Genomic DNA, 24795 nt, shown 5'->3' with positions numbered 1-24795 from the left:
ACCTTCGCTCCATGCGTGACTGTATCCGGAGGAAAGTCGCGCCGGGTGCGACTTCCCAATGAAGAACCAAATTACTGTGATCCAATTTACTCACCTCGCTCAGTATCACAACCACGCTCAACGACAAAGATGGCGCTGTTCCCTCAGGATAAGGCTTTGGCTTCACTCAAAGGGTATAATTTCACGTTATTCAACATGTCGAGAACTTACTGACCCACTACCAGCTTCCTCCAGTCTGGCGCATACTCAGATCTCAACATCACCTGCGGCAGCAACACGTACAAGGTCCACAAGATCGTCGTCTGCGAGCGCGTTAGCTTCTTTGCTCGCGCACTCGAGTTTGGCGGACAGGTTCGTGTTCGACGCAAATAAACTGAAGTAAAATCTGACTGCCTTCTAGGAAACCCAGGATAATGTTATCAAACTTGCCGACGATGAGCCTGAAATCATCAAGCTCTTGATCCAGTATATCTACGAAAGCGAGTATGAGCCACAGTTACCAGAACACGACACCTCGATAGAAAAGCCGCCGAACGTCCCGACACGTCCTCGCCTAACAAGGAACGCGCAGGGGGTCTGCTACACTTACGAACTCCCCCATACGTGCTGGCTGTTGAACGGTTACTGCCTTAAGCCCACCATCTGTCCCCACCATACATGCGCAGCCAGTCTTTTCACGAACACGGGAGCTTGCAACTTCAAATGTTCCGGGTTCCAGTGCAGAGAATGTAAACCATTCCCTCCTACATTATCCCAGCTACCTACCATCACCGGCACGTCCGATCAGCTTCTCGTCCATGCTAAGATGTACGAGATCGCCGACAAATACGATGTGCCAGGACTAAAAGATTTGGTTATCGAGAAATTCCGCAGGGCGTGCAGGCAGGGCTGGGACTGCGCGAAGTTTCCCATCGCCGCCCACTATGTCTTCTCGACTACGCCCGATGAAGACAAAGGCCTGCGCAACGTAGTCGCTAGTACGATCGCGAGTCACATGAAGGAATTAGTGAAGAAACCAGAGATTGAATCTCTGTTGAAAGAGTTCAGCAGTCTGTCCTATGGGCTGCTCAAGGCCAAGATAGAATCTGGGTGGCAGTGATCGCCTTGGTTCGGCCGGTCTTTCGGGACCACAGATGTCTGGGCGCGGGTTGGTGAGACTGGACACTTTAGTAGCGGTACTATTACACACTCCAGGACAGCGCCACATGTTCAACAACGGGTTTTTGATCTTTGATCATACGTTTTTCGAAGTCGTGCTGTGCAGATGCACTGACCCTCTCTATGGATCTATCGGAGAGGCCGACGCTCATTATTGGCTCTTCTTCTTCTGCATCTCCATCTTTCTCTCACGCTTATCGGCGATCCTCTGGAAAATACTGCCATCGTATACCGCGCGAATGTCCTCCTTGATATTGTCAGCATCAACAGCAACTCAAAATGGGTTCTATCATATCGCGTACCTTCATCATCCGACCGTCTTCGGGCCAGAGCGTGATATACGTTGCAGTCCCTACTTGACATTAGCATTTCCCCCTCATACTTGTCGAGAACAATAGTGCTTACACTCAAAGATAAATCCACACATCCCGATAGGATCGTTGATATTCCTCTGCCCCTTCAACACATTCACCAGATCACCCACAGTCAGATAATCCCGTCCCTCCGCGTACTTCGTAAAAATCTCTTCGAATTTCGACGGTATAAACCGCCCCTCGGTGTCGTAAGTGCCTGTATCACTACCGTGTCGCGCTCTATGCACATTGTTTAGAAAGAGACGGAAGTAGGGGTCCGGAAGCCATCCCGAGCACGTGGGATACGAGAAGTTGATGTGGATGACCAGTACGGCGAAGGCGGAGAAGAAGAGTCCGCAGCCTAGGCGGTAGAAGCCGACAAAGGTGTCTTGCGGCCACAGAATACCATCGTGGTCGCGGTCAAAGAAGTCGCAGTGTTGTTGCAGTACGGTTTGGTGCGAGTGCTTCTTTGCCCAGTCGTCTTGCGTGCTGCCTTGAGGTGTCTCCTCTGACGGAGCGAGGTTTGCACGTGCGACCGCTATTGAGGGTTAGCAGACGACGTAGTAGTAGCGTGCGCGCCGTGGTACGTACCTGCGTGTGGTAGGTTTGACTTCTTCCCTTGGATGTATGGTTTCCTCTCTTGGGTAATGGGTACATTGTCGATTGCATAGACTGGTACGTCTCCACCAGACTCCGCATGTCCATTAGCCTCTTCCATCTTTGCGATCATGATTACGGCAACTGTGTGTATGGGAATCAGAGGAAGCCGTACAAGACAAAGTACAGTTGGATTAAAAGCAACGCCCTAGGTATTCGCCCTGCTGTAGTCGCGAGGCTTGAGCCGCATGTTCCTATTGGATCAAGGGCTCACCATGACGTCAATGACTATGTCAAGAGCCTTGGTATGGCAGTGCTGCAACTCTAAAAAGATTCATGGATTTGTTTGCCACGTCTGAGACTGTCGGGTCATTTCTGTATTGTCACAGTGATTGCAATGTGGCGTGCGTGTGCTTGCATGCTGCACGCTGGTTTGCGGCTGCTATCTTTCGAAATGTGGCTCCGCGGCCAATCACCGAAATATGACCCTGCTCTGGAGCACGCCGTGGCTTGATCTTCAGGTACGCGTCAGACTTAGATCATCCGCGATATTTCGCCTGTTCATATACGTCTACCGTCTACGGGATGCATCTTCTTCGACTGTCAAGGCAGCGCATTTGCACAGTCGTATCATCCAGCTGTTCGAATTTGGACAGCTGAAGTCACAACACGCTCCTCTAAATGTTGAGTGTTCACTGGGAATTGCATGATGCTAATGTCATGCTCCAGCGGAAAATGTCAGAATCCCACGAGCGTGCCGTGACATAGACTTTAGCTGTCGATATTCCATCATGGATTTTGCCTTGAATTGCGACAGCGTAGTTTCATATCCAGTGGTAGCACAATTCTTGTGGTGAGATTGATTGATGGTTGCAGACATGGTGTTGATCGAACAGCGAATCCGATCTGGTTAGCGCGATCTCGGGGATGAATGACGCGCATGCACGGGACCGCGGGAACACGCGCCTTCCAGGTGTCGCGTCTGCATCGCATTCTTCAGTTCCACTATGCAACACGGCTAGTACCCTCGCAGACTCTATTGCGCCCTCCTCCAACGCGACCCAATCTCTGATATGAGCCGTCACTCGGCATGTCGTCACCATCGCCGGACTTTCATTCGTCGCAGTTCTCCATCACCTCTCCACGTCGCATCCCCAAGTCGAAGTTTACGTATAAACAGCTACACCAGCTTAAGACGTACAGCCCGCAAACGCCCCTCCGCGTGATCGCACACGTCGACCTCGATGCATTTTACGCGCAGTGCGAAACCGTCCGCCTCGGCATCGACCCCTCCAAACCGCTCGCCGTACAACAATGGCAGGGCCTGATCGCCATCAACTACCCCGCGCGCGCATTCGGACTCAGCCGACACGTCACATCGACCGAAGCGTTGAAGCAATGCCCGGATCTTATACTGCAACACGTTGCGACGTGGCAGGAGGGAGACGAGACATGGGCATATCATGAGAACAGCTTCAAGGACATGGCGACGCACAAAGTCAGCCTAGACCCGTATCGCATGGAGAGTCGCAAGATCCTGAAATGTATCAAGGAGACTCTGCCTGAGAAAGAACAGCGCGTCGAGAAGGCGAGTATCGACGAGGTCTTCATGGATCTGAGTGCGCAGGTGCATACCATATTGCTCGAGAGATACCCCGAGTTGAGAGGCCCCGCGCCGTACGACGATCCGACGGAGCCACTGCCGAAGGTGCCTACAACCGTGCTGGACTGGGCGGCCGATGCGCTCGTCGAGACAGGCGAGGAAGATGGAGAAGACAGAGACCCAGACTGGGACGATGTGTGTATGGTCATCGCATCCGAGATCGTAAGAGATGTGAGGAGACATATCAAGGACACGTTGGGCTACACCTGCTCGGGAGGCGTCGCAAGGAACAAGATGCTGTCGAAACTAGGTTCAGGATACAAGAAGCCAAATCAACAAACCGTTATACGGAATCGCGCTGTCAAGCACTTTCTGTCCGACATGAAGTTTACCAAAATTCGCATGCTGGGAGGCAAACTGGGAGACGAAGTAGTCGCCATGTTCGGGACAGACAAAGTGAAAGACCTTGTGGAACAGCCATTGGACCAGTTGAAAAAGCTAGGCGACGACACCGGCAGTTGGATATACTCCATCATTAGAGGCGAAGACAGCAGCGAGGTCAACCCGCGTACACAGATCAAGAGTATGCTTTCGGCCAAATCCTTCAGACCGGCCATCAACTCGTTCGAGCAGGGTGTAAGGTGGCTACGCATCTTCGTGGCGGACATCTTCTCACGGTGCGTGGAAGAGGGTGTGCTGGAGAACAAGAGAAGACCCAAGAGCATCAACTTGCATCATCGTCAAGGCGCACAGACACGAAGTCGACAAGCACCGATACCCCAGGGCAAACCACTGTCAGAAACCATCTTGTTCGACCTTGCCAAGAATCTTTTAGCTCAAGTCGTTGTCGATGGAAGAGCGTGGCCTTGCGCCAATCTTTCTTTGAGCGTCGGAGGTTTCGAAGACGGCATCACGAACAACAAGGGGATTGGCGGCTTCCTCGTTCGAGGCGAGGAAGCAAAGGCCATGATGTCAAGTGGCAGAGCTACCATCGGTGGAGGCGAGCCACCTACAAAGCGGAGAAGGACAAAAGGCAACATTGCCAATTTCTTCGGTCCGAGAGACGAAAAGAAAAGCGACTTCGATGCTGCGAGAGCTGTGTTGTGGAAAGCACATAGCGAATCTACAAAGGATGAGAGTGGAGATGAAGCGGAAGCAACAGGGGAGGATCTCGATCCTTTTCAGGTACAACAAGACGATGATGTACAGCGAGCATCGACACCGCCTTTAGACCGCCACAGTTCAGGCATGGACTTGTATCCACCGGACACACCTCCCTCGGCTCAACCCCAGCCCGCGTCACATTCCCCACCACAACAGCATCACGACCCAGTAACACCAGTTCCTCGTGCCAGACCATCCGTACCGCAGAGACCTGTAGAAACTTACTTTTGCTCACGCTGTAATCTCCACCTCCCCCCGGCCGAGAAAGCCGAACACGAAGACTACCACTTTGCCCTCGATCTATCCAAGGAAATGCGGCAAGAAGAAAGAAATCCTGCGCCGGCCCCTGCAAGAAAAGGTGCTAGTGGTTCGAAACCTTCCAGAGGGCGGGGACGGCCACCGGGAAACAGTGCTGGGAGAGGAGACGGGGTAGAGAAAGGGCAGGCCAAGCTGTTCTTTGGAAGAGGGAGTTGATCATGTTGAGTGTTACGACGAGTCAATGTTTGAATGAAGTCACGTTGTTTGGAAGTGAATGCTTCTTCTTGAGCCTTGGATGCATTCGTGAAATAGATGCGCTCACTTGATCTGCCTCTGAAATAGTACATGCTGCCAAGATCGGGGACGTATGTAGTCTGACGTTTACGATCCTTCACTTCACCACACGACGTCAAAGTCCAACTGGACCCGCGGCACCTCCCCGCTCCCCTCTGGCATCCTATACGTAAAGTTCCAAAACTCAAAGTCACTGCAACACGTTAGCATACTCCCACACACAAAGATCTTCGGAGAACTTACTTGAAAACCTCGCCCGCTCCTCCAACAAGTCCGTTGAACGTAACCTCCGGCTCCAACCCCACAGACCCCTCCACCACAACATCAACACCCTCCACATCCCCCCAACCCCTCACATCCCTCTTCCCACCCCACCCATTCGTGCCAACCAAGAAGGAAAAAGCACTCGACGAATTCCCCATCGGGTACTCAAGCACCAGCCTCCCTTCTTCCACAACAACATCCAGCGCCATAGTCTGCGCATATAGACTCATCCAACCCACACTCCCATCCTGCCTCTTCCACTGCACGACCGCAGGGTTGAACGAGTTCTTGTTGATAGACGGGCCGCCGACGATGTTTTCAGAGAAGGATTCCGCGCCAATGGTTAGGTTGGGGCTGAGGTAGGCGGTTATGTTGCGTGGGTAGGTGTCGTAGGGAGGGGAGAAGGCGGAGGTTTTGACGGTGTGGGTACCGGGGAAGGAAGAGAGGGAGGAGAGAGTGGTGTTGGGGACTAGCGTGTTGTGGTAGGGTGCTAGGATGGCGACGAGGGGGCCGATTGCGAAGTCGTTCTTGTGGCCCATGGCATATGGCTATGTTCGAATTGTTAGCTTTGCGTCGAACCTCGCTGGGGATGGCTAGAATTCGTGTTGCAGTTTGCAGTATATATACTGCGATGGTCTGGCAAGTAAACACTTGCTGAAATAATGTATACTGCAACACGAACTGCAGCCATCCATAGTGTCTTTCGAAAGAGAACAGTACATACCTTCTTGTTAATAGGCGCCATCTCCTTACCCACAATCGTCCACATATGCAGCGCCAGAATACTCAAATACCGATTCATATCAAACCCATACGCGCGATCCCAGGGCCCAGCTACGTTCTTCAAATCCGCATGATACAGCTCACCCAGTACCGACCATGTGTCGCGAATCATCTTGGGTCCATACTCGCCCATTATGCTATCACCCGGCATATACTTCGCCCAGAGCGTGAGCGCAAACAGTGAAACACCAGCGTAAGTTCCAGAGTTGAACTCGGAAAGCGTGTTGTCGCGGACGAATAGATCAATGACCTCTTTCGCGTAGGCTTCGCCTGCAGTCGTCATGTTGGAGTCGTTTGCGCGGCGACCGACGTATCCGGATACAAAGGCGCGCATGATGGAGGGGTTACTGTAGGCCGGGTAGAGGTTATCATCGTCGACGCCGCCGACACGGTAGCTGTCTCCAATCGTGGTGTTGAACAGACTCTCCAGTATGTAATCTTGAACATCTTGAGGAAGGAGATGCGGGAATTCTTCTAGCATAACCACAAACGTTGTGCCGACGAAGCCACGCCAATTAGGGTCCCATGAGTTGTATATCACAGCTGGGTACTGTTCCGTACCCACAGTCGGCTCTTCTGGATAGATTTGATAGTCGCCGTACCTCGGGTTATGTCAGCAAGAGTAGCTACAGAAGCACCAGGAGGTCTTCTTGGTCTACCAAACTCACCACTGCTCACTCTCGTTCTTGAACTGCCCTCCAATGATGTTCTTCACGATACGTACTGCCTGCTCCACATCATCGGCTTCATTCCGCGCCAGCAAGCCAGCTGCATACCAGACGCTCGACCTTGTGTCATGCGTCAGGGCAGCCGCGTCCAAGCTGAAAAGATAGCCTCTTTCGGTGTCATAGTACATGTCCATCCAGTCCATCGACTCATGCAATAAACCCGTCGCATACGTTTCCGTATCATTACGCGGCAGTAAATTACGGCCTGCAAACACCTGTTGGGCCAGCAGCGTCGAAGCCACCCACAGCTTTGGGAACGCTATCATGGTGTGTGTCGTGAAGAGCTAGAGGTACGTAGAAGGTTTGCAACCCAACATGGCGGCGCCCATGATGTAGTCTGTTTGTGACGACGGGCCAAGCTCGACATTGCGGGAGTATCTCCGCTATCGCTGATAGAAGCCGAGGGGTTCGGCATTTGCTACTGCGAGATAACGGTGCCCTTCGGCGTTGATGTTCAATTGCGGAGGTGTTAGGCCCGGATAATTGTTTGGCCAAGCGGAGGAAACTTCGGATCTGGTCACCGACGTGGAAAGCGACATCATGACTCGTGAGAACACGTGGTGACCACATGCTCCGAGGAGGTGACTAGATAGCACGGCTACAAGTTGAAAACCTTATAGCGATAGCAAGAGGATCGTCGTGGAAGTAGATAATCCCGTAGGAACTATGCAATTAGCTTCAGGGTGGTTTTGCGATGTGGTTCTAGAATGGGCCGAGCCGCTTCACCTGCTAAGATGATAGCTAGCTCGCGAGATTTTGCACGCTGCATCATCGGCTTGAGCTTGTGGCGTCAGGAGGCGAAGCTCGTGAGGTCGTCAAACTTTGAATAGCTTCCTTTTTCCAGATTTTCAGCTTGAGAGGTTTAGGGATCTGCGCATCTAAAATATGCAGATCGTGCAACGTCGGTGTGGTGGCAAGATCTACCTCGGCAATGCACGCAAGCAGGTGTTCATCTGTCCCCACACGCACTCAGAATTCAATGGACATGAATATGCCACAGTTGTCAGGAGTTCGTAGTACTCATGTGCAGCACGCACAGCATAATATTGGCAGGCACAGTCCGGGTGTCGGCATGAGATCTGCATAGTCACGTGGGGCAGGTGAAAATGGCGCAAGAAGATTGCCGTAGCGTGGTGATAATCGTGCCGATCGGCGGGAAGAGGCAGAATGCGAGATCAACCCACCGCCCATGCTAGTCATCGTACCATTGAGGCGAATTGCATGAAGTGACTCGGTGGCGCAGAACAACCTAGATTGTGATGACTTCACCAGGGAGCGAGAGGGTGGGCTTGTCGAGCACGATGAACTGAGCGTCAGTGTGGAGATGTCAGTGAGGTGAGTGGACGCGAAGCATCCAGCCGCAATCCAGTGCGGGATCAAAGCAATGCGATGGGCACAGTGGTGTTTACTTCTACGCATGCTGTGCATGGGCAGATAACCGTTCATTCGTAAACATCGACTTCGTGGAGCAACGCCCTTGTCGTAGGTATATACATAGCAAGAAAAGCAGAATCCGGGGAATTGATGCAATTGCATGATAATGATAGCCATGAGCGGAATACATGTCCAGATAGAGGCTGGAAGATCCATGGCAGGAATTGGTTCCGCATCCCGCAGAGCAAAGATCCAGTCGTGTGAGGAGAATGAGAAACGAAACCCAATTTCCCAATTAACGTACATAAGATCAAAAGCAAAGAAAATCCGGGTAGTAAATGCTCCTGTGGGCTGCTCCGCCAGGCTGGGAGAGGTATGGGTCCATGGCTTAAGTCCCAGGGAAACAAATCTGTCCGGATGCTTTTGGTAATGGCAAACTCCCTACGGTACCCAGAGGGTAGAAGATGGATCCATTAAAACATTAGAGTGGCCAGACTCCAGAGCACCATCCAGTAGCTTGGAAAGAAGGGGTATCTCCGGGTTCGGTATATCGACGCAGGAACAAGGACAAGGCCGTCAATGGAGATGGACTCTATCTTGTACTGTACCTAGAGGTGCCGGACTGTGGATTGCGTGACGATTGAGGTTGTTGCGACAAGGGATATTCTGAGGGGAAAATGTTAGTTGTGGAGTCGCGCAACGACTGCAATGACTTACGACGACCGTCAGAGGCAATGTAGTAGCCAGGAGCGGCTGCTGTGGCACTAATGGGGCTTAGCGATAGACCAAATAGGGTTCGTCATAGTAACCAAAATACCTTGGAGTAGCGTACTGGGTCGCTTGGGTGGCCGGCTGGCGTCCATAGGGGTCTGGGGTCTGCGCTGGGTAAGAGGAATAAGCAGACTGCGCAGGGTAATCCCGTCCGCTGGGCTGTTGGTAAGATGAGTACGGGTCCGCTGGCTGGGTCCTGGGAGCTGCAGAGACGGAGGAAGCCTGGTATCCTGGATGCGAGCTTCCATACGCGGATGTGGGAGTCGTGGTATAATGGGGATCACTGCTACCATAGCCTGAAGACGCATACGTTGTCGCTCTAGACGACGTTGACGACTGGCGAGGTGGCTGGTCATAGGGATCCGCCGCCGACTTGGGCGCACCGTGTTCATACGGTTTCGTCGGACCCCAGTGCTGACGAGCAGCATGTGTACGAGAGTCTTGGTAAGCGACTAATGAAGCGTTAGAGCCCCCAGATACCTTAGTAGTGCGCACTTGAGGACTATGGCTACCTCCACGTCCGACGTCGCCAGGCTGGCGCTCCTGTTGCCAGCGCTGTGAGTCCATCTTCAAGTCCTGAATCATTTGCTGGGGATGTGTTAGCAAAGTGCGCGAGCACCGTCCGACGGCTCAACCTACCGAAGTGAGAGTGCGGTACGCGGTTATCCAGTAGCCTGGCTGGCCCTGCGAGAGAGTTAGTTTTCCGTCGTACTGGCATCAAGAAGACATGTGCGGACCTGGTACTCTCCGGTGCCTGTGCCGGGCCTGACGAGCGCATCTGGGCCCAGGTAGCGCTGGATGTCGGCGGTGATGACTTCTCTCGCGATGCCATCGCCTGGCACAAACCACTGATTTGCGCGCGACATGGTTATTGAGAGGCGTGTGTGAAGAGGATGAAAAGAAAGATGACAGTGATGTCAGTCCTGGAATGGGGGCCAAGCTATGGGAGCTAAGATGGAGGGGCTCTAGGCAACCAAGGTACGGGCAAAAGCAGTCCTGGGAGTCCGAGGGCTGAGGTGTCCAGAAAGAGTCCAGGAGAGGTGTTCAGAGATGCAGGACTGGAAGCGGGGTTTTGACCAATATACCGGCACCTTGGGGGGTCTGGCCTGTGACAAGAGTGGACCTTGACGGCGTGGCTGGATGCAGCTTCCTGGTGGGGGCGGTCACAGCAGGTACTCGGAAGTAGAGGGAACTAAGATCCAAGCACTATGCGCACTCTGGCAGACAATGCGCAGCGTACGGGCGACGGGAAGAGTACTTTACTGAGTGCTCAAAGAGTCGAGGAGCCGCAACTGAAGAATGGCTTGCAGCGGGAGCGGGGGGTTGATTGGCCGTTGGGGGTGATGGCGGTGATGCAGGTCAAGCGGTTGGGCAGCACGCTGAGCGCAGGCTTGTGACACTGGTTTGGCGGAGTTGATGCAGGCTGGTTTCGTCGAGATGCGATCGATGGGAAAGCAGCAGAAGGGAGGAGAAAAGAAGACGAAAAGAGCGGCGTACCGTCGGCAGCCGAACTAATTATTCGGATGGGCCAGCAGTCTCCATAGCTCGAGCTCGAGCGTCTGGTGCGCATTCGACGGTGTGGAGACGGACCTGGGCAGCCCTCAGGTGGCGTCGCTTGGGCAGCAACTGCGAGGGTGCCCGAGACCAGCCTGACCCTTCTCAGCTCTAGCGACGGTGATGCAAACGGGCATCGTCGCTTGTCAGCAGGCACTTGATTCTTTACCGCGCGCGCTGCTAGCCGTGATTGGGCAAATTGCAGCCATTTGCGCTGCTCGACGAGCCCTCAAGGTTCGCCGGCGTGTGGAGAGGCTTTCGGGGCTAGCCGCTGGCATTTTTGCAGACATTTCTTACAATACCTGCCCGCCGGTGAGCCCTGCATCATCACCCCCAACAACAACCAAGGCTACGCCCTGGTCGCTCGCTTCGGCCAGGAGTGACGTTGTGCGCCCAGCGTCGGTCGGTCCAGAGAGCTTCACCGACTCGCTGCCGCCGCTCCAACATGCCATCCTCTCGGGCGCCGCCACTTCATCAGCGGCCGAGCCCAGCACGACGATCTGTCTTCTATCACTGCTTCTTCACTTTACAGTGACAGCATCATCGCCTCCGCGGGCAGAACGGAGTGCAAGCCTATCCTCGAGCGTGCAGAGTCTTCAGGCACGGGCTGCCAGTAGGAACACTTCCCTCTACCGCACACTAGGGCTCCATCTCCTCGTGCTTCCTCGTCGTGGCTGGTTCTCATTAGTCCAAATTCCAGACCTACCGCTCCAGCGCAATCTTCGTCAGGCACCCATCAGGTCCAGCTCCTCCGCCAGCACAGCACGTGTTTTCGTGTCACCACATGCGTGCTGCGACGCTCCATGATGCGCATCTCTTGATTGCACGCAGCCTGCCGTGCTGCCCAAGCCAGCACCCTCCCGATTCTGCAATGGCCACCGTGATGGAACTCTATATCTTCACTACTAGTAGTGGTCTCTGTCATTTCCACTTGTTCCTGTCAGATTAAACCTTAAAGTCGTCGGCTTTTGTTCTCGTGGTCGAGAACTTCAGACCAAAAGAGCAGGAGCATCGGCATAGGCGCCAGCGACATTTTCGTGCTACCACGTGCAGCCGTGGCCATTGCGCCTCGAGCCACTTTCTCAATGAGTTTCATCTGAATTCCTTCCGCTTAATTGACATTGTCATGGTGGAACAGGGTACCCACCGCTTTCTTTCTTCTCCGTTGCATCCCCATCCGCCGGTGTCAGGGTACCCGACCCACCAGTTGAACTCCCTCCAAACCTCGCACGGCATGTCCCTCATCTACCTCCTCGTCTCCAACATCCCAACATAGACAGTGCATCCCAGTCCGGCCATCTCGGACCCAAGGATGCGCTCTTCCGCTGCTTGGCCGCGCAGTCGACCGTCACCTTGGGCGCTGATGCTTCCGCTGTTGTCACGAGCGGCCCGAATACTCCCGGCAACTGCGTTCGAAGATATAAGCGCGTGGGGGTAATCGTATGTACCTCTCTTGATGCATTGCATCTCTGTGTACCTGAAAACCTGTATATAGTGCGTTGATGATGCGCAATAGACATAGTAGAGACCTTGTAGTATAGTACCAGTAGTATCATATCAATACCAAGTCAACGTACATCACAATCATGAGTTCACGCGATTCCCGCGACATCTCTAGGATACCTTCTCCGGTCGCGACGATCTCACTCTGTTCAGCTGACCGCTTACGAATACCTTTAGGCTCATGATTCATCCGACCGCTATAATACTCTGCCTGATACTCTGCCGTACGTGATATTGGGCACTGATGAATCGACCAAGCAACGGTGTCCTCTTCAACTCCGGGTTCGCATTCTTCCACCTCTTCCCGAGATGATGGATCACGTCCTTCCTCCTCCAGTGAAGGCTTGCGGAGGAGTGCCGTACCATCATCGAGATAATCACTCCAGCCAACAATTGGACGTTGCCTGTCGAGCTGAGGCATTCACGACGCGTAATCGGGCTTCACGTAGAGACGAGGTTGGGGATTTCCGTTGGGCGTGAAGAATCATCATAGTCTAGCTAGTCTAATGTGCTATCTGAAGTCGTAATCGTATCGCTCGTCTCGAGGGCAACGGCCGACGTCGTATCCAACTCCTCAGCAGATTTGGTAAACAAATCGTATCCCGCGGTGGGAGGTTACATGTCCATTCGTTGTGCGCAGCTTGCAGAAAGAAGCAAAAGGTCAAGGGGGGTATCTGGGGGGTATAAACAGTCCATCTCGCTGGAACGACAGGCCGGAGCCTAAACAAAACGCCGTCGTAGATGCTGTGTCCCAGCACATCTTTTTTTCGGAATGTAGCAATGGGTATTTTGGTCCGGGGTATGCAATTTCGTGAAGCAATGAAAGAAAGGAAAAGCATTAAAGTAAACGCCGTCATGACGCTGCTGGAAAGTTCAATTTGGTCGTGAATGGCTGTCGAAACGGGATCTTCCCACAAAGTCGTAGATGCCATCAGACTGATGATGGACGGCGAGCGGTGAGACGCGTTAGGTAGATCATCAAGGTTCGTCGAAGGTGCGATGCTTCACACCAAGTGCCAGTTGTGAGCAGCAAGCTCAGTAATGAGGCTCGACTGGGATACCAGCCAAGTCTTCGAGGAGAGAGATGGCCGCAGACATGCGTCGCGCAATCTGTTCGGACACCCACGAACCGCCAATGTCCATACCGATGGGAATGACGCCGAAGAGGTGGCGGCCGTTGCCGTAAGCTCCACTGCGACTAGCCACGTTGCCGTAGCCACCACCGAAACCGATACCGTTCGCGTTCTTCCACGCAGCTAGCTCGGCCTCTTGAACGAGTGCGTAGACCGCCACGAGGATCGCAAGCAACCAGGGGATCCATCCCATGAATCCAATCTTCTTGAACGGAGCTGCGACTGGGCGCTGATATTCGGGCTGGAGAAGGGCCTGCTCGATGGGTTTGACTTCGCGGGTTACCATGACGGGAGTGATGCGGTTGGTAGGCTTGGCGATCGCAACCTGGGTGTTGGGTTCGACGGGCGTCGTCTCGAGAGCCGCCTGAGGAAGAATTTGGCTCGTGAACGCAGGCGCGTCGGTCTGCGTGGAGAGCTCGGTGGTGGTTGCGGGTGCGTCAGTTTGGGTGGAGAGCTCAGCGGTGGAGTTCTCACGCGCAACTGGACTCGTACTGATAGATCCAGTTGGGCTCAGCGCGAGCATAGGGACGCTGGGTGATCTCGGCGCAAAGCTGGCAATCGCGTCACCAAAAAGTGTAGAGGCAACAGGCACAGGACTGCGGGGTGAAACGCTCGTAATCTCTTCCTCGTACATAGCGAAACGCGCCTCAGTAGGCACCACTGGCGCATAGTTGGCAATATCTTCTACACCGTATAACGAGAGTTCAGCGCGACCGGCGTCCATGGGCTCAGTGCTAGCGATCCTGTGCACATCGCGGAAGGAGAGCGCAGGGCGCACGAGTTCGATAGGCTCGGTGCTGGTGATGTTCTGCGGGCTGAGGGCCAAAGGCGAGCCAGCAGGCTCTATAGGCGTATAGCTGAAGACACGGCGCACGTCGTCGAGGGAGTACGGAACGCGAGCGGGTTCGATGGGCGCGGTGCTGATGGCAGTCGGCTTGCTGGTAGTCAAGACGGCACCAACAGGCTGCTCGGGGTCACGGCTGAAGATGTCGCGCACGTTGTAGAAAGAGAGCGGAACGCGCGCTGGCTCGGCGGGCGGGCTGCTGGCGGCTTCGCGCACCTCAAGCGTTTGTGTAGGCGACCTCGCGGTCTCGGGCTCGGTGCTAGCAGCTTCGCGGACGTTGACAGTTTGTATAGGTGACTTCGCAGCCTCGGGCTCGGTGCTGGCGGCGTGGTGAACGGGGCTGGTTGACAGCGACGCTGGCGATGGATTGCGCGGTTCGACGCTGGCGGCTACGTGAATCTCGGAGGCAGACGATGGCACGTAAGGCTCGTAGTCGCTGGCATCGGCTGGGAACCAATCACTGTCGTCGATCCCGGAGTTCTCGAGCTCTGCTTCAAGGGTACCCTCCATGCTGCCGATGTGGCGGTCATCGTCGACGGGCGAAGCAGCGGCTGCTCGAGCCTTCTCGTCGAGCTCATGGCGGTTGCGCTCAATCTCCTTCTGCAACAGCGACTCGAGGTGGCTGATGCGCTCGTCCTTGACTTCGACGACCCGTAGAATGCGCTCGTGCTCGGCGTTGGCCTCAGCGATGTCGCCCTGGAGGTTGTTCTTCTCCTCAAAGTTGATGTGCTCCTCGAGTGTCTCCTTCAGCTCGGCGATCGTTTCCATTCCTTCCTGCCATTGCGCAGTTAGATCCTTGAACTGCAAGTTCAAGTCTTCGAGCTCCACCTTGTACTCGTCGCGGTCGGCGAGGGCGGCTCTGACATTTTGTTGCGCTTGCTGGACGTCGGCGTGGAGGTTCTCGATCTGCTTGCGGGCATCGCTGAGGGCGGTCTCGTTCTTCTGGAGCTCTTGGGCAAGTTTTGCGTTGCGCGTCTCGAGGGTGTGGATCTTCTCCTGCTCTTTCGCAAGCTCCGAAGTGCTTTGGTCGAGCTGGAAAGTGGTGTCGGCGCGCTGGCGCCGTAGGTCGGCGAGGTCGTTGTTAGACTTTGCGAGCTGTTCCTTGAGTCGATCGTGCTGGTACTCAAGATTGCCGTATCGGTCGTATTCGCGATCAAGTGACTCCTTGTATTCGTCGCGGTCTCGCCTGATCTGCTCCACAGAATCTTCCTGCCCCGACATGTTGTAGTCGCTCTCCTCCTCCACCAGTCGCGACAAATCCTTCTCTTTAAGCGTGGGTACTTGCTTTGTTGTCGCAAATGCCAAGACACCGCTTCCGGAGTTAGCGCCCTCCCCAGCCCCCGGCCCCGGCGGGAAGACATCCAAGCTCAAGCTCATTTTGGCGCCAGCGCCAGTTGGTCCCTGAGCGGGGGGTAGGGGCTTGGAGGGAGGGAAAAAGTGGAAAGGGAAGTAGTCGCTTTCCTTGCCGAACTCCATCTTCTCGCCGTCCATTTTGAAGGTAGTTGTTTGTTTGAATTGTGAGTATGAAGATGTAGATGTGAGTAGGGTTTAGAGAGAAAGCAAGAGATGGAAGCAGAGCCTCAGGACGAAAGATATATGGCAATTGCCAGTCGAGTGCTATTGTTCAATGACTGGTACGACTTCAGCTTCCTGCTATTGTATACGGCTATTGTGTCTTGGAAAGAGCAGCTCTAGTCTAGTAAAGGTGAAGACGACTTGCGTTCACTCACGATACGCGAAAGTCTACAACATGGGTGCAGACTACATTGAGTAACACAGTCATACTTTAAAGGACTGCAGTGAAATGCCGCCTCCCGGCTTGTACTTGAAGTTTGATTCTAGCCACCTCAGCAAGAACGTAGCCTGCCGGCTTGCATTTCAAATTTCGTTCTACCTACCTCAACCTCCTAGTCGTCGGCAAACACTATCTTTGTCCCCACGAACAGCGAGCATGGCTGCGTTGGCTCCATCCAGTCATCACTCTTATTCTTCTTCTTCGTCAGTCGCCGCCATTTCTCAAGATCATATCTCGCCATCGGACAGATGGGATCTCTATCATGGTGTCTTTCCTCACACTTCCAACACTTCGGGGGTCGTCTAGCATGCTTGCCCGGCCCCTTCACTTTGACCACTTTCCCCTTTATGCGTCTCGGAACGTGAGCAGTTCCCTGGGTAGGCGCTTTGTGCAGTTTCAGCGGCGCCGAGAACTGCCACTTGAGTGACTTCTCCAGATCTTTCTTCCACAGCTTCCCCACGTACTCCATATCGGTGTGTAGGAAATGCGACACACAGCAAAAATCAGCAATGCGCCGATGTAGCATCGTGATGCAGTCGCTTTCGAACTGCGACATAGGTACACCCATTGCTGTCTCTCGTCGTTGTTTCAACTTTTGCGCCTTCTCTTTTGTCAAAGCTGCCGCCAAAGCTCCCTTGTTCTCTGTGTACTCCACCATGTGTCTTAGCTCCTTCATGCTGAACGCTTCGTAGATGATCTGTTGGCGAATCTCGGAAGGCAGGCCGAGAAGACTGGCTTTTGGATACGAATGCCGAAACCGGCCTGTCGGAGCCATGATCCAGGGATAAATCCATAGCCTTACGGCGCGCTCGCGCGCGATTTGCGCCCTTGCTCCTTTCCGAAGGGTTCGAGATTCGACTGTGCTAGCGATGCTGTATCGCTCGCGACGACGCTTGAGCCTTTCCTTTTCGCGCTGGTTTTTTCTTTTCGACATGGTGTGACAGTCTGTCTACGATGTGAGACTGGTCGCCTGGCGTTGTCGTAGATGATGCGCGCTCTGTATTTCGGCAGCATGAGGCGACTTCCGAGGCGACTGTTGCCGTGCCGGAAGCTTTGAGAGAATTGTGAGGTTGTTGTGGTATCGATCCGTAATCATCAAACGGTCCCTGGATGCAGGTGCGTGGGCCCTGTGCTAACCGCAGGCGGTAGCGAGGCTCGACCCTTGCGCTATGCGTCACAGTGACTCACAAGCATGTCAACAAAGATAATGCATGGAACGTGTCTTATACTCCATTTTCTCTTGTCGGAGGGGAGACACTAGTAACAAGAAAGGGTACTGAGCGGAATACCCGAAGCTTATGCGACATGTCTCCCCACATCTAGCAAGTTCCCATCATCTGGCCCAGTGAACTTCTTCCTTCCAGTCATAATCCAAAAGATCAAGCTAATGAACATAACCACTCCCGTCGCAGCAGAAGTGTAGTTCATGTTCTCGCTCGTCACAGGCGTGACACTAGGTAGGTTGGACACGACACAAATGAATCCCAGATACAAAAATCCGATAATGTTGAGAACAATGCCCCAGCGACCGAGTGAGTACGGGCCTTCAAGTCGAGTCTTCTTACCGGAGAAGTGGGCGAGAATGCGGGAGAGTAGAGGCATTAGATAGGAGAGGTAGAATCCTTGCGTAGCGATGGCGATGATGGTATTGAAGCCAGTCGTTGTACCAAAGTAGATGGAGTTGAAAGCCATCTGTACGACGGCCGTCAATATAATGGCGTATACCGGCACCGATCTTGTCGAGATCTTGCTTAGTACGTTAGAGAAAGGGAGTCCGTTGTCTCTTGCGAACGCGTATACAGCTCTCGATCCCTCTGCCATGAGCGAGTTGGCGCATACTGTTGCAATGATAGCGATCATAGATGCCAACGTAGATGTTCCAGCCACACTATTCGTGCTGTTGAATATGATCGCAATGACAGGTACTCCTGTCGCTGTAGCACCGGTCTCTTCAAGATCGCCAATGCAAAAGCACAGTGCGACTAGCCAGACGAACCCGGTGAAGAAGCCAATATAAACCGACATGACTATCGCGCGGGGTGCTTGTTTCCGGGCGTTTTTGATCTCCTCGGTCATGTGTGATGGCGCATCATAACAGCACATTCCGAAAGCTGATTGAAGTAGCCCTAGGCATGTTGCATATGGCGCGTTCCATCCAGTAAAGTTCTCGAAGTCGCTGAAAACATAGCTCGCCGATTGCTTGTGGTCGTTCGTGACCAGAATGGTGATAAGACAGACTACGAAGGAAGTGAGGTTCCAGATGAAGATCGCTTTCGAAAGCTTGTTCAGGATGTGTGGCAGATAGATGTTGGACGCCGCTGCAATGAATGTGATGAGGTAGGCGATGAGCACTGTGTGCCAACGCTCTATCGTGAAGCCATAGTTGAGCTGGGCGGTACCAAGAATGAAGTTCGTAGCGACGAAGTTGTTAACTGCGCCCATACATATGATTCCAATCAGCATGAACCTGTTCGCGTTAGAATATCATTGAGAGGTCATATTGAAGAATACTCACCATCCACAGAGATAACTCATTGAGCGAGCCCAGCGCGTTGGTGCCAGGATAGCCACCCACGAGTACTGCCCGCCTGCAACAGGGTATCTGAGAGACGATTAGCTCAGCCATAAAGCCAGGCGCAAGTGTACATACGCGCTGCACATCTCAGCCATCGAGTAAGCAACAGCAAGTGTGACTAGACAGACGCATAGCCAGCCCCAAATCATGACCGGCGGCCCTCCAGATTCAACTCCAATAATGAGTACACCAGAAAGTGCAGTCCATGAAGTCACAATACTGAACGAGAAGCCGACCATCCCAAGCAGACCAAAACTGCGCTTGAGCTCTGTGCATGCAATCAGCACATGTTTGGAGATGTGACTTCATCGAGCTTACCTTGGGTATACCCCAGCTGCGCCAGCACATCATCGTCACTGTTGGTCTCGTCTATGACCTTCTTCTCTTCTGGGGTGCTTGCCATGTCTACCATTTCGATGATCACAAAACCGACAGAAAGAAGGGTAAGAGACGACTGCAAGCATGCGAACAGCCTCGAAGCGATTGTTTAATGTGTCTCCTAGCCGCTTAGATATACCTGTCCGGGTATCGCGCAAACCCATCTTCTCGCAGCCATCGAACGACAGCCCTGGAGGGCGCCGTCAACGGCCGAACCCTGCGTCATCGAGATAACGGCCATGCTCCAGGCTGTGATTCCATTTCGGGAAGTCGCCAAGCATCTCGTACATGTCTTATCGCGCATCAGACGCGTGAAGTGGGTTGGTCGAGATAGGAAGCGGAAGCGGCATGATGGGGAACCAGGGTGCTGGTAGAAGTGGGGTATGCAGGATCAGATAGGTGAGCGGCCGTGGGATGTGTATAAGGCTGATGACCTGACATATTTTGTTCTCGTTGATTCCTATTCTGGTGTTTTGGATTGCAAACTCGATGTACGAAGAGGTATTGCGGTGATGTTGCGGCGTGAGAATTGAAGCAGGTGCGGAAGGAGTGAAGATGCATAGGTACCTGCCGATCCCGATAGCCGGCTGTTACAACCCGACGCGATAGGATCACTAAAAACAATACAAGAAATACACGAACGTAACAGACTGCCGCGCGGAGATGTGATTGTAGGTAACTTTGACGACGCGATGTATGCACAAATGGATAACGACATGCCCACCATCTCAACCCCTCATGGTCATCATCGTACCTGCATCACATCATCACGACATCAATTCGTTCCTGCTATACACTCAGTAGCATAAAGTCCGCGACCAAAAGACAATGACATCGCAAATACCCACAACAACCCCCTACGCCTGGCCCCATAACTCATCCCTACATCCCATCACAACCGCCCTCGTCATCATAGACATGCAACGCGACTTCCTCTCACCAGGCGGCTACCTCTCCTCCCAAGGCTACTCTCTCGCCCGTTTCGAGCCACTGATTCCCCGCATCGCATCCTTACTGTCCACATTCCGACGCGCAGGCTTCCCCATCGTACACACACGGGAAGGGCACGATGCCTCACTTGCAACAGTGAACAGTAGAGAAGCTCATCGGAGTCGGGTCAACGGCGCGCAGATTGGGAGTCAGGGCCCGTTAGGCCGTCTTTTGATCCGTGGTGAGGAGGGGCATGAGATTATTGAAGAGTTGAGGCCGGCGAAGGGAGAGTTGGTTATTGATAAGCCGGGACGAGGGGCGTTCACGCATACAGAACTTGATATGATGTTGAGAGCGAAGGGAGTGAAGAATTTGGTGGTTTGTGGTGTTACGGCCGATGCGTGTGTGAGCAGTACGGTAAGAGAGGCGAGTGATAGGGGGTATGATGTGTTGGTTGTGGAGGACGGCGTGGAGAGTGTTACTGAAGAGTTGAAGAAGTGGAGTTTGGAGAGTGTCAGAGTTGAGGGAGGGTTGTTTGGGGTGACGGGGTGCTGTAAAGAGGTGGAGGAGGCAGTGGGGAGCTGGATACAGGATAAGAATGACAGTTGAAGCGAGTAGGTTTACTGCGAGTTACTCGGACAGCATGCGGAGAAGTTCATTGGTGCCCAGGGTGTGATTGTGGGAGTGCCTCCGCCGGATTGTGGTCATGCTAGAGGCTATGCAAAGGTCCATGTTCCTGAACTCGACCAGGTCAAGATCGTGCCGATGGTCATACTGCGGGCTGGCAATGTTCATATTGAGGATCGCAAGTTGTACAACGAGATCATCAGTCGCCAAGGTATACTCGCTTCGAAGAGTGGACAGCCGTTTGACCAGCTTGATGTGGTTACTCAAGCGTACCTCCTGGCTATGGTTGCGACCGACGTGGAGAAGTGTTAGTGAAGCTGACGAGATGGCGGTCGGAGAATGCCAAGGTGGAAGGGAATTGTCTAGAGTTAGATACTGTCGAATATAGCAAGCGATAAGCTGTGCTCGAGGCAAAGACGGCACAACATGAGTCAACGTCACAAGACAAAACAGTTTGACAGCAAGTTGCATGAATATGTATGCATTGACTGAACTAGCCAAATGAAGATCGAAGCTTCATATTGATCATTTCCAAACCACCCATGAACATAACGCCGTGAAGACCGATAGCCGTGACCAGATCATATCCATAAACAATGTGTGACCATGCGGAAAGTTCCCGACCCAGAAACCGCAAGAAGCCGTCGATGCCGGGCGCCGATGTGTCGTGACGAGAAGAGGAGATGTTTAACCACCGAAACCGTAGAGGGTACGGCCCTGGCGCTTGAGGGCGTAGACAACGTCGAGGGAGGTGACGGTCTTGCGCTTGGCGTGCTCGGTGTAGGTGACAGCGTCACGGATAACGCTCTCGAGGAAAGTCTTGAGGACACCACGGGTCTCTTCGTAGATCACTGCGGCGATGTTAGGACTTGTCTGGCATGGCGACGAGGTTGGGAATGCTTACTGGCTGAGATACGCTTGACACCACCACGGCGCGCGAGACGGCGGATAGCGGGCTTGGTGATACCCTGGATGTTGTCACGGAGAATCTTGCGGTGACGCTTGGCGCCACCCTTTCCGAGACCCTTGCCACCTTTGCCGCCTGCAGAGGTATGTTAGCATGTTGTCTTGTGGTAATGAGGGATGCCGCGACGGCATGGTGGTTGTGTATGAGTGTCGTGATGCGCGGTGCATTAGTGGGGCGACGCGTTGAGCCTCAACACCAAGCGCGCCTCACCGCCATCTGTAGCAGCGGCAGCAGCGACGACAACGTCGATGCGAGGGTAAAGATAGAGGAATAAAGATGTACTTACGTCCAGTCATGTTGTTGGAAGGTTAGTGGAGATGAAGGTGATGGGTATTGGTATATCACGCGCGTTGGTGCAGCGTAAATGGCGAGGATGAAGATGAAAGCTGGGGGTTGCGAAAAGAGAAGAAAGAAAAGACTCCAAAGACGCGGGTGGGCCGGTTATATAGACGAGGGCGGCGGGCGCGGGTGCCTCCAGATCACACAGAGTGGCGCTAGGCCCGGTCGGGGCGAGTCAGAACATGAAATCAAAGGCCTTGCGCCTTCACATCTGGGGGAAAATCAAAAGCGTGGAAAGCAGCACTTCCAAAGACCACCCAAGCTTGCAGGCGCGCGCCGGGTTGCTGCACCTGTCGGCGAAGTGGACCGTGCGGGAACTTCAATCGCGGCTTGCCGACGCGACTGGAACACCAACTTCGATTGCGCCATAATCGTCCTGCATGCGGCTACAGCATGCTGCACTCTCTCAAAACTTACTAGAAGACGGCGACATATGCAACAAACATCTAGAACTACCATACAATGTCTTGCGCGTTTTCGATTCATTCACGGCACGCCTTCTTTACCCCGCCACGACGCGTCCACGCTGTGCACGAACTACACCAACCACCGCGACAAGTAACTGGGAAAGACGCGTTTGATATCGAACCATATCCCTCTCACTAATCTATCACTTCCTGTCTCCTGAAGTTTGCATGTTATGTTTGCCCTTCAGTTTCTTGAAACATCTACTTGAAGCTTCACCGCCATGTCATAGACTCCTCAACTCTCTCAATACCTTCACCAATCTGACAGACTAAAAAATGGCTTATATTATACGCATATCTGTTGATCTTTGAGAATACTCCGAGGGCATCACATGATCGAATCAATCCCAACTTACCATTCAGTGGTCGTGTCCCGCTCTTCTTTAGACAGATTTGCTGGTTGCTCATGCGCATGCCTACCAATGCAAACGTATGAGTCACGTAATTCGTACTGCTGCCTGGAGTGCTTTACCCGGTTGTCCTCTAAAGTCATCAGTGGTCATACTGGGACGAACCATGTGGCACAAGGCGTGTCTACCCACGCTGGGTCTTCAATTGAACACCTCTGCATCGGACGCTCATCCGCATGGAGAGGGGTGCCATTATGGAGCAGCAATGAGATCGTTAGATTTCGGATTCAAGCGTTAGCAATGAGTAAAGTAAGACTTGCACTTCAAAGCAATGCATCAATACCGTCAATGTGAACAAAAAGAGATTCATTGCGAGAGCTAGCTAATCAACACGGACTATAAACGAGGGGCATGCTACAAACTATCCATCTAATCAGAAGCGTGACATGACCATATCCACTCGCCACCTGTACCGTCTTCCAGGCCTAGAGTAAGCGTTACTTTGTCTCATCGGTCTTCTTGACAGCAGCCTCCTCATAGACAGGAGGGGCATCGTATGCTGGAAGCTCGGCGTACTCCTCCTTCTCTCCGCGCTCCTCCGCCTCTTCGACATCCTCCTCGTCCAGAGCAATCGGCTGGTAGCGCTGGCCACGGACCTTGGCAACGGTGATAGCGATGAGACATCCGAGAGCCATGCCGACGAGGTATGTGAGTGTACCAGCGAAGATACCGATGAGGATAGGGACGAAGATGGTGAAGAAGGCGCGACGAGCCATCTTGGCGAAGCCGTGGTGGCGGTGTTGGCCCATGTGGTGAGGGTGGTGGTGCGGGTGAGCCTTGCCAGGGCGGAAGCGGTGCGGGGGCTTTCCAGCCATGCCCTCATGCTCCATGGGGTTGTTGGGACGGGCACCGGCATGGGGTCGCTTGTGGCAGCCGGGCCTAGGCTTGCGCATGCCCTTGATCTGCTCGATGCGGTCGGCCATGATGTTCTTCCACTTGCAGTAAAGCGGCCACTCGTTGCACTCCTTGTCTGATGGTGTGGCCGGGCTACGCTCAGCCTCGTTGAAGGATGCGATCATGAGGCGACCCTCCGAGTTCTTCAGCACGTTGATCTGGAGCGCAGGAGGGTTGACAGCAGTGCCTTCGACCGATTTGATTTGGAAGGTCATCGGAAGTAGCTCGGTGCCCTCCTCCGAGATAGTCTCTGCGCCATCGTAGCGGAACTCATAGCCGGTGATTTGCAGACGTAGACCCTCTCCTGTAGACGGATCCACTTGTGTAAGGGTGTAAGGCTGGGGAGGGAAGCCGAATGATGGCGGGTATAGTCGGGCGTTGTCGAGGTTCAAAGCGTCGCCATGGGGTCCGACGTCAAAGTCCAGGCGCTGTTGGTTGTTAGCATGCGAGGCTGTGAGGCATATAGCCGACTACGTACGAAGGCACTCCCAACATCAGACTTCCACTTGAGATCTTTCCCATCTAGGGTCGCAACGGCGCATCCAGGGCACTCCAGCGCGACGGATCGCTGGCTGGGGTTGATGGCGAGAGATTCAAAAGCGTGGTCGTCCCCGAGGTCTTCCACGTTCGTCATGGTCGAAGGGATGAGCACAGCGCTGGCGGCCAGCGCCAAATGGGCGAAAACACCCAACTTGCTAGGAGACATTGTGAGTTGTATTTGGGAGATTTCCAAAGGTTGAAGGGCGAAGAGGTGTTGCAGAACGAAAGTATCAAGGAGGACGAGGGAGGCGGTGCCTCAGCCGTGCATTACGATTGCCGCCGCGTCATCTGTCACGTGAAGAGCCGGACCCTGAAGTTTAGCTGTCAACATGTCGCACGCGTGAAACATTCGCCGAACCAAGCAAAGCAACAACTGAACCTAGCGACAAGGCAAAGTATACTTCAGGTTTCGGAATGTTAATGTAGCATCATACTGCGCGATATGTCGGCGGCTTCTGGTATGCCCGGGTGACTGCTTCCTGGGCGCTTACC

The 24795-nt window shown here is 53.6% G+C and overlaps 9 protein-coding genes across 9 annotated transcripts; 2 read left to right on the top strand and 7 right to left on the bottom strand.

The window, feature by feature from the left end:
* Window positions 1-129: 129 nt before the first annotated feature.
* J4E93_006363 (uncharacterized protein) lies at window positions 130-1099 on the top strand (the record flags this gene model as incomplete). The annotated part of the gene is made up of 3 exons (XM_049344278.1): window positions 130-173; window positions 225-351; window positions 401-1099. 3 exons carry the CDS (start codon window positions 130-132, stop codon window positions 1097-1099), a joined length of 870 nt encoding a protein of 289 aa, XP_049198713.1.
* Window positions 1100-1309: 210 nt separating this feature from the next.
* Window positions 1310-2241, bottom strand: J4E93_006362 (uncharacterized protein; the record flags this gene model as incomplete). The annotated part of the gene is made up of 4 exons (XM_049344277.1): window positions 1310-1405; window positions 1461-1510; window positions 1564-2049; window positions 2103-2241. The coding sequence occupies 4 exons, from the start codon at window positions 2239-2241 to the stop codon at window positions 1310-1312; spliced, it is 771 nt and encodes a 256-aa protein (XP_049198712.1).
* Window positions 2242-3198: 957 nt separating this feature from the next.
* On the top strand, window positions 3199-5349 carry J4E93_006361 (uncharacterized protein; the record flags this gene model as incomplete). Its single annotated transcript, XM_049344276.1, has 1 exon — window positions 3199-5349. One exon carries the CDS (start codon window positions 3199-3201, stop codon window positions 5347-5349), a length of 2151 nt encoding a protein of 716 aa, XP_049198711.1.
* A 317-nt stretch (window positions 5350-5666) lies between these two features.
* On the bottom strand, window positions 5667-7468 carry J4E93_006360 (uncharacterized protein; the record flags this gene model as incomplete). The annotated part of the gene is made up of 3 exons (XM_049344275.1): window positions 5667-6239; window positions 6416-7076; window positions 7143-7468. The coding sequence occupies 3 exons, from the start codon at window positions 7466-7468 to the stop codon at window positions 5667-5669; spliced, it is 1560 nt and encodes a 519-aa protein (XP_049198710.1).
* A 2509-nt stretch (window positions 7469-9977) lies between these two features.
* On the bottom strand, window positions 9978-10213 carry J4E93_006359 (uncharacterized protein; the record flags this gene model as incomplete). Its single annotated transcript, XM_049344274.1, has 2 exons — window positions 9978-10031; window positions 10085-10213. 2 exons carry the CDS (start codon window positions 10211-10213, stop codon window positions 9978-9980), a joined length of 183 nt encoding a protein of 60 aa, XP_049198709.1.
* A 3226-nt stretch (window positions 10214-13439) lies between these two features.
* On the bottom strand, window positions 13440-15872 carry J4E93_006358 (uncharacterized protein; the record flags this gene model as incomplete). The annotated part of the gene is made up of 1 exon (XM_049344273.1): window positions 13440-15872. The coding sequence occupies one exon, from the start codon at window positions 15870-15872 to the stop codon at window positions 13440-13442; it is 2433 nt and encodes an 810-aa protein (XP_049198708.1).
* A 1600-nt stretch (window positions 15873-17472) lies between these two features.
* On the bottom strand, window positions 17473-19163 carry J4E93_006357 (uncharacterized protein; the record flags this gene model as incomplete). Its single annotated transcript, XM_049344272.1, has 4 exons — window positions 17473-18643; window positions 18692-18778; window positions 18827-19019; window positions 19070-19163. The coding sequence occupies 4 exons, from the start codon at window positions 19161-19163 to the stop codon at window positions 17473-17475; spliced, it is 1545 nt and encodes a 514-aa protein (XP_049198707.1).
* A 2210-nt stretch (window positions 19164-21373) lies between these two features.
* J4E93_006356 (uncharacterized protein) lies at window positions 21374-21949 on the bottom strand (the record flags this gene model as incomplete). The annotated part of the gene is made up of 3 exons (XM_049344271.1): window positions 21374-21537; window positions 21591-21728; window positions 21940-21949. The coding sequence occupies 3 exons, from the start codon at window positions 21947-21949 to the stop codon at window positions 21374-21376; spliced, it is 312 nt and encodes a 103-aa protein (XP_049198706.1).
* Window positions 21950-23306: 1357 nt separating this feature from the next.
* J4E93_006355 (uncharacterized protein) lies at window positions 23307-24469 on the bottom strand (the record flags this gene model as incomplete). The annotated part of the gene is made up of 2 exons (XM_049344270.1): window positions 23307-24191; window positions 24242-24469. 2 exons carry the CDS (start codon window positions 24467-24469, stop codon window positions 23307-23309), a joined length of 1113 nt encoding a protein of 370 aa, XP_049198705.1.
* Window positions 24470-24795: the final 326 nt, after the last annotated feature.

Source organism: Alternaria ventricosa (assembly GCF_023758065.1).
Source record: "Alternaria ventricosa strain BMP 2768 chromosome Unknown scaffold_10, whole genome shotgun sequence".
Classification (NCBI taxonomy): domain Eukaryota; kingdom Fungi; phylum Ascomycota; class Dothideomycetes; order Pleosporales; family Pleosporaceae; genus Alternaria; species Alternaria ventricosa.
Note: the sequence above shows the minus strand (reverse complement) of the source record. Positions and strands in the feature narration are given on the sequence as shown.